The sequence below is a fragment of the Plodia interpunctella genome, chromosome 21 (assembly GCF_027563975.2).
Source record: "Plodia interpunctella isolate USDA-ARS_2022_Savannah chromosome 21, ilPloInte3.2, whole genome shotgun sequence".
In the NCBI taxonomy this organism is placed as follows: Eukaryota; Metazoa; Arthropoda; class Insecta; order Lepidoptera; family Pyralidae; genus Plodia; species Plodia interpunctella.
Window position 1 is genome coordinate 3,992,651 of NC_071314.1, and position 8,520 is coordinate 4,001,170.

Sequence of the window (8,520 nt, forward strand, 5' to 3'; positions counted from 1 at the left end):
ATAACAGCTATACATTTTAGTTTTGTAATTTTATTCCATGAAATATAAAATTTATCAAGTATTCCTTGTTATGTATAGTATTTAGGGCCGGCAGTTAAACACGGAAAATATTGTCAGACAAATGTCCACATCTAGCAGCATCGCAGATGAGAACCTTTTCATCGCGTTTTTCATCACATTTTCACACATTTCCTGCTTTATATCATTGACTGTGTCTCGAATATTTTGTTTTAATCACTGAAGGTTCATTGGCCTGTTAGCATAGACACGTCGCTTTAGACAGCTCCACAGTAAAAAGTCAGGAGCTGTTAAATCAGGCGATCTTAGGGGCCAATCAATTTCACCGTTTCTCGAAATTAACCGACCGGGAAACATTCTTTTTATGTTTCTAAAACGTTTCAATAATTAAAACACGCTGTTCCGTCGTAAAACGCTCCATAATCAATTTGCCGTATCTACACAAAGTAATTTTCATGCAACAACTGACAACAATATTTACCTCCAAGTAGACCACCCTGTATAACACTGGTATTAGATTCAAGCGACCTAAAGGCATAAATATACTGACACCTAGCGATTTTCCACAAGAGGATTATTTCACCAACCGGGTCCCTCTTTGGGAATGCTATTATTGCCTATCAGCTGCTAAGCTCATCTGGAACGACATCAACGGGAGGAAATGGATGGTCCTATTCTACAGGGTCATATTCTATAGCGTGTGTGTGGCTTCATTAAGCGCCTGATAATTTTTACTTCGTTGAATTATTATTATGTAGTCTAATAAATATATGCTATTTTACACAACAAGGCATTGTAGTCACATATACAAGTAAATCTTTCTTCGTGTTAGAAATATGGATGTGGTCTTCTTATAAAACAGTTTTGAATTTTATTCATTAATTATTTATCATCAATTAAAACTCAATCTAGTTACATACAACTTTATTTAACTAAAATAGATACCTTTGATCTTACAACTAAGTTATTGTGTCATTATGGTCCGTAGGTACAACCTTACCCCCGAAATGCCCCCTATTCCCAGTCTTCCCAAAAGAAAAGTATTTCTGTGTTACACATCCATAAGTACTACAGTATCACGCCTTGATCCCTTACGGGGTAGACAGAGCCGGAAGTTGTTATTGCCGCATTGAGATTCCATTTAAAATGCCTGTCTGTTATTTCAAAATCCAAATATCATATTACATATCAAATAAGATAACTTTAAGTGGCAGTGAGGAAATGTATATAAATGTATCTAATAAAAATATTGTACATATACCTAACTTTAAAAATATATGTAGCAACAAAAACCTTATAATTTATCATAGTTCTGTCTAGGGTTGCCACCCACAAAAAAAAATGTATTAACCCTATCTCTGTCCAAAGGATAATACTTATACTTATCGCTTTTGCCTCATATGTCTCCAATTATTATACTACATGTATGCCCCGTGGTGCCGATAGTAATGTATATGTATATAATGTTTCCAATTTTGAAAATACTGACATCGCGATTTAGCTTTTGAAAGTGCCATCTATCGTTAGTGTTGTGTAACTTTGTTTTGTTACAATCCACACCATAGACATTCAAATTGATTTGTCGCCGATGATATTGTTTATTATTTCGGCTATACACTATCGGCAAAAACTTCGTCAATCATGGTTGGATTGGAATTGCTGTTTTACATTGCGGTAAATAAAAGCTCTCTCGTACAAACTACCCAACGTTCATTCATCGCATCGGCATCTATGTAAGTTCGGCGATAGTGTGTAGTCGGCATTAAAGACTCGACTTTTTGTATTTCTTTAAGTGTCTGTTTGTTAATCTACATTTAAAGTTCTGAAAGTGCCAGCCATTCCCATGTAATCCTGGTTAAACTTGTCAGCTGGTCTCAATGACTCATCAGTTTTGACTTCAGACATCTTCTTCATGTATTCCAATTGATCATCCGACGTCAACACATTGAGCCAGTTTTCTGAAACAAACAAACACCCAAAATCAACATATAATTAATATTTGTGCACGTCTTTTTTTTTTATTTTACTGCTTTCTTTGTGTGTTTTCTTCGTGCAATAAAGACTTTTACAAACAAAATTACTTGTTGTTGTTAGTAGTCAACCCTGGAATATAAACCATCCGAGAGAAAGAGGAAACTCTTTCTCTGGACTTACCGTGGATGTAAGAAGCAATTAAGGGACTGATAAGCAAGTCATTACCAACTAGTTGTGAAATGAGCCGAATCTTGTAAAGTTTGAAAGTGTATTCGGCATCATTGACACGCGTGACAGATGACATCAAGTCAGTAGGTACTTGGGGTTGCCTCGTTTGCACGAACCATGGAATTAGTAGGTACTCCGTACAACGAAGTACTTACTAAATCCATGGATCAGTTAGTCATTGTACGTCGTATATGTTTTTCTCTGTTTATTTATCCATACTATTAATACAAAGAGAAAAAAATATATTTTTGTTTTTTTGTTTGTAATGAATAATCTCAAAAACTTCTGGGCCGATATTGATAAAATTTGGCACAGAGATAGGTGAAACCTTCAGGAGTGACAATGGCTTTTTATTATGGTTTTACCCGAGCGAAGCCGGGGTGAGAGCGGCTAGTAATATATAGGTAAACAGAGAAAAATGTAATATTGTTTTCATCAAATAAACTGACAAATAATATAGTAACAAAATGTAATTGACCTCGGGATCAAAGCATATGTTTGGGTGATAGAAATATGAAATTCCTGTGTAATTATTACTTATATTTTTGTTCACAGTGTTTATTATATTTAAGCATAAATTTAATAATAAATGTCGAACGATAAACACATGTTGTTTACGAGTGTTTTTGAGTCTGTCATACGAGTGTTTCTTAATAATTATGTGACTTATTTGAAACGGTGGTATTTCAGTGTTTATAACCGCCCCTCAACGAAAAAAGAGGGATATTATAAGATTGACCGCTAAGTGTGTCTGTCTGTGTACGTGGCAGCTCATCAACGGGTGAACCGATTTGGATGTAGTTTTTTTATTTGATAGCTAATTTTTATTACGATTCAGCCATTCAAAAGTTGTAGCGAAATGGAAACTAAGCGTTTTATAATTTGTCTAACAAATAAACTTGTTATCTGTGCAATATATAGAACCAAGCCAGTGCACGTATGTATATACTCACGATGTAACTCAGCCAGCGGTTTCTCTTTGCCACCGTATTCAACTGGCATAATATCTATAGGAACTTTCTCCTTCAGTAAATTAATATTATTCAAAACATGGACTCTATCAGCGAGTTTTTTGCTTAATAATGGTCTTACTAAGTCGTGTAGTGTTGACACAACTTTGGAATCGGAGACTGTGTAAACTGCCTTCAGCCTGGCACCGAAACCCTCCTGAAAACATAATATTTATTATGATAATTTTTTTTCATCGTTATACATTTTCCACGTCTTCCTACGCGTGGCATGTTGTTTCGCCCTAGAATATGACTACTCCATATACTCTCATAGAAATCAGACGAAGCGACAGGACATATAGCCTTGTTAGCTCTCAGTTTAACAAAAACATCCCCAAAAGAATTGACCTCCGGCAGGCGGCCGGATGAAAAATTACAGGCAAATTATAAATATCTCACTGACTCCAGACTTCGTGTCGTCTCACCCTCGGATGCAACCATAAACACGTAAAGATATGTCTTTCATGATATACTGTACGTGTAGACCTTTGTTCTCAACAGCATTTCTCTACAAGTTCCTCCAGATGTTCCCAAGGGAGCAAAACCCCCCAGGACTTAGTTACTCAATCATAAAATTCTAAACCTGAGCTTCAAAAAAAATGGACAACACTCAACAGCCCGTAATATGCACTAAGCTTATGAATGAACACAAACACAAGAAACGGGCACGAACCACCTATATCCGCAGGCAAATATCTATGATCGCAAGTACAAATATTTGCCCGCTCTGGTAATCAAATCCAGGACCTCCAAATAGCAGACGGTCATGGTAACCATCGAGGTCGGATACATAAAATCACCAACTGATTTGTGATTAGTCTATACAGTTGTATAGACTTATCACAAAAATATTATTATATAAAATACTTACCATAATAACTGTTAACATTTGCCTCATATAGGTCATATTCATGCTAGTTACTAAGTCCATTAAGTTAGCTTCTGATACATCGTAAACACATATAACTCCTGCGTAATAGTCATATCTCATAGCATATTGCCAAAACTAAAAAAACATACAAAGTAAGAATTATTTACTTGTAGGTATTTAACTTTTTACTTTTGAAGTAAAAAAATATATTTTTGAAGTCAAAAAACTTCAAAAATATGCTTTTTGTCAAAAATTTAAATGTCTTAGTATTATTCAAAAAGAAAGTGTGAGATAATAATTTATTATGGTTTTATCCGAGCGAATCCGGGACAGGCCGCTAGTTCTCAATATAATTACTTTGGATATTTTATTGATGTTCGACATGTGACATATTACATAGGTATGCAAACTGCCTTGACAGTGCATTTTTTATGATTATGCAAACACACTATCGCGGACCGCTGTGCGGATTCGGCATACATTGCAGATTTTTTTCATTACGGTAAATAAAAGCATTCATACCAACTACGCAAAGTTTATGCATTCACGTGGGATAGCATAAAAATATACTCACGTTTACAAGCCGTATGTAATAATCAAGTAAGACTTTTGAAGTAAACTGCTGTCCAGTGTTCTTTAAAATGTATATTCTGTAGTGTTCAGGAGTCAGTTGTGGCATGATTGCATCTTTCCTGTAATAAATTAACTATAATAATTAAGTAACTAACACACGGTGATCACACACCGATTATGTTTCCTAGTCGAGTGATATTACAAGATATTGTTATGAGTAAAGAAAGAAAGAAAAGAAATAAATAAGAAGTCGACGCAGACTTACTTTAAGTATTTTGGCTTTTATTACTCCCATAAAGACCCCCAATAATGATTTTTCTATATGTCCCATGTACAGACATCGCGCACTTACAGATTTATTATAATATGTATAGATTGCATTAAAAAAAGTGATGTCATATCAATAAATACTTACATGAATTCCAAATTGCTCAAGTCATTTATAATATGAATTGGCCTGAAAAATTCAGGCATCAAATTGTGCAACGTGCAATATTTGTCCAACCTCGTCTTACTACGTTCCAGCAAGCCTTTATTAAATATAATTATTCGCTCTAAAAAGTCTCTATCTGCAACAAAAATACATTTTTTATGCTATTCTATCCCACTGCTGGGTCTTTTCCAGCAGAAAGAGTGGGAGACCTGTGGTTTTCTCGCAAGCTTTAACCTAGGTACGGAAAAAGAAAACTTTTTGTCTATGACGTTTGTCTTTGGTTTTGTTCGCAGTTTGCTGTCATTTATTAACAACCAAGGAAGCGTTTGACTTATGATCTGCGAATCTTTAGGACGAAATTGTTAAATTTGGCATCGAATAGAACAGCTAAGAAAGACGATGTAATAGGTTAATAGTACCTATATTATATTCAGTAAATATAGTGTTGGATGATTGGAAGATATATCTTCGTCATTGTATTTGTATATCTTATTGTTGTGTATGTATTGTTCATGTGTTCTTTGTACAATAAAGTATTACAAAGAAAAACGTAATTTAATTTACTACAATGTTTTTACGCCAGAGTGTCAGTTAAATGAGATGTAACTAAACACCGAGATGTTAATGAAGTCTTTTCTCTAATTATTAGAGTGAATTCCACTCCCAGCTGTGATGCCCTGAAGCTCAAAGTTTACATTCTTAAATTTTTGAATATACGACCGGCCGTATGTCTGACTTGAATTCCCTCGGAATGCTGTCGTCACCTATGAGCTGTCAAAACTGTTTTTATCGTGTACAAGTTCGGTTTAGAACACGATAAAAACACAGTTTTGAATGCGTTTTAGGACTTTGATAATTGCCAGAAGAAAAAAAAATCATTTAGAGCTAATATATATGTATGAAACAAAACTATTTTGCTTATTAAGTAACAAGATACATGTCAAATAGTATTACATAATTAGATTTTTTTTTCTGTCTTGCATTAATTACCTACTTGATTCTATTGTATTCATGTTTAATTTTACTATTTTAATATATATATTTGGTAGGTTACACAAGTTGTATCATAATTTATTTGAATATTTGTGTTGGTATTTCATTTTATATAATTTACTAATTATGAAAATGGACTGGTTTTTAGCCTCGTCCAGTCAAATGTCAGGATCGTAATTAGGTACCTAACATTTGACTGGACATTTACCTAAGCAGTAATTAGGTAGTATATTTTAGTGTATTTTAGTTGTCGTCTGTCTGTCGGTCTATCAGGGTCGGAATGTGATGCTCTATGCGAAGGCATTTTCACCTCGACATTAAAAGGTACAGTTAAAGTTTTCTGTGAGCATAGAGCGACTTTGTTATTTACATATCACCATCGAGTCGATTCGCATTGAGACACAGCTAACCAATGACAGTGCGCTATTGTGACTCAACAACAACCACCGCAATACGATTGGTTCGCTGCGTCTCACTTTGAATCGACTCGATAGTCAGAAGTGAAACTTAAACCTGTACTTCGTCCTCTGAAACTGAAACGGGCATCTATATAATCTTATTGTATGATGTTCAGCCAATTAGCGAACTAAATATAATAAAATATGTAGGTATACATATATACAAATTCGCAATATCATTAACTAAGTATTTTTAAAGTATTGATGTAAATATGTCATCGCCTTTGAAGGTGTACCTATTTGATTTTACCATTTTTTATTTAACCTTTATCTACCTTATTTCTCGAGTAAAGATTTAAGAATACGGCGATCTTCAGAGTTGACCTTGTTACCGTCGCTTCAATTTGCATTATTATGATAATAAGTAGAGCTATGATGTTGCACCCGGGATCGACCTCCAACGAGGTGAATCAACGACCCTCAACGGTTTACTGCACACATATGACTTTTATGTCTCGCGTTGAATGCGAATATATGTAATTTTTTAAACGAATTATTTATTTATTTCAATTTAAAACACGTTTAGACACTAAATAGAAAATATTAATTTCTAGTAGAATAATTTCAATGACGTCAGTTCCATGTCTTTCTTATTACTAAATTAACGTGGTTCCCACGATTGAATGAACTAATAACAAGACTTACTAATTACACGTAATCTAGAAATTATTTCAACATCTACTGAATAACATTGAATATCCTTTTAAAGTATAGGGGAACGTAAGGAAGGTTATACGTGACATAGAAAAACTATCCAGTGACAAAAATAATCCACTAACACTAACAAAAATTAGCATACAAACTTGTTTATACCAATTAATAATCGCTTTCCAAACCTCTGTAATAAAGAACAATCAAGAGAATTCCTTTCAAATCCCTGACCTGTGGCTAGGGATTTCAAAGGAACTCTTCTCGAATGACATCAACTCAATCTCATCTGTAGTCTACGTCTAGGGATAGCCACGTTTTGGTGGCTACAAAAGTCCAGTAAAAAGGGCAAGAAATGTAAAAAGAAAAAGAAAATAATATCGTCAACTTTGAAAATAACCTTGTTCTTCTAATAAAAAACTACTAAGAAAAAAATCTAAATAATAACACTTGGCCTTGGTTAGACTAACCTCAACTTTTAAAAATAAATATCAAAAAATATGACTGACCAAATTCCTTAACAACGAAATGTGGTTGTTTGCGCGCCCATTCTTGTAAAATGTCTATGGCTTCATCCAATTTTTTTGGGTCTTCAAAATTGTTCAGTTTACGTACAGATTGTAATGTGTCTGGACGAAATAACAACACGGGATTTGTAGGCAAGGTTTCCATTGTGACACTGATGCTCACGGATACTAGAATAGAACTAAAAATACTCTTGAGATTTTACTCAAGAGCTCAAGTTTATAATTATTGTAGTCTAAGTAATTACCATTTTATAAGATACTAGTTTTATTTAATGATGTAGGTAGGTACTTGCTATTTATTTTTCTTCTCGTGCACTGCGTAAAAAAGAGAGCAATTATTTATAGGTATTACGATCATGGTCATTACTTGGATCGAATTACCATAAGACCTAGGCAGCATGAGGTTATACAAATTATGTTGCATAACAATGAATATGTTAAGTTTTCATTTATGTCTTGTAGGTATTTTTTTTTGTTATGTACTTACAATTTAATAATAAAATTAAAGTTATTATTTCACACTGCTTTATATAACTCACGTGACATTTTAATCAGTGATCATGATATTAGGTAATTCTGATTTTATATTTGAATAATAATACAACTAAAAAGGAATAATAATCCAAGTATTCTTTTTAGTTGTATTATAATTTTATTATCTCTAAATGCTTATGAGAATGGTTTCCAAGCTTATTAAATGTATCTTATTTCGTAAAACTTGACAATTTCATTTATATTAATTATTCCAGTTGTACCTACCGAGACTATAATATGCGAGAGTGATGTG

The 8,520-nt window shown here is 33.7% G+C and overlaps 1 protein-coding gene across 2 annotated transcripts; it reads right to left on the reverse strand.

Annotated features, from left to right (window-relative positions):
* Positions 1–944: 944 nt before the first annotated feature.
* Positions 945–7,925, reverse strand: LOC128679263 (alpha-tocopherol transfer protein-like). Of its 2 annotated transcripts, XM_053761381.2 has the most exons (6): positions 7,716–7,912; positions 5,090–5,243; positions 4,676–4,793; positions 4,102–4,236; positions 3,174–3,387; positions 945–1,976 (listed from the first exon to the last, which is right to left on the reverse strand). In XM_053761381.2, exons 1-6 carry the CDS (start codon positions 7,876–7,878, stop codon positions 1,822–1,824), a joined length of 939 nt encoding a protein of 312 aa, XP_053617356.1. In that variant the 5' UTR covers positions 7,879–7,912; the 3' UTR covers positions 945–1,821. The 2 variants fall into 2 exon arrangements, with proteins under 2 accessions (XP_053617356.1, XP_053617357.1); XM_053761382.2 differs by lacking the exon at positions 4,102–4,236 and having other exon boundaries at positions 7,716–7,925.
* Positions 7,926–8,520: the final 595 nt, after the last annotated feature.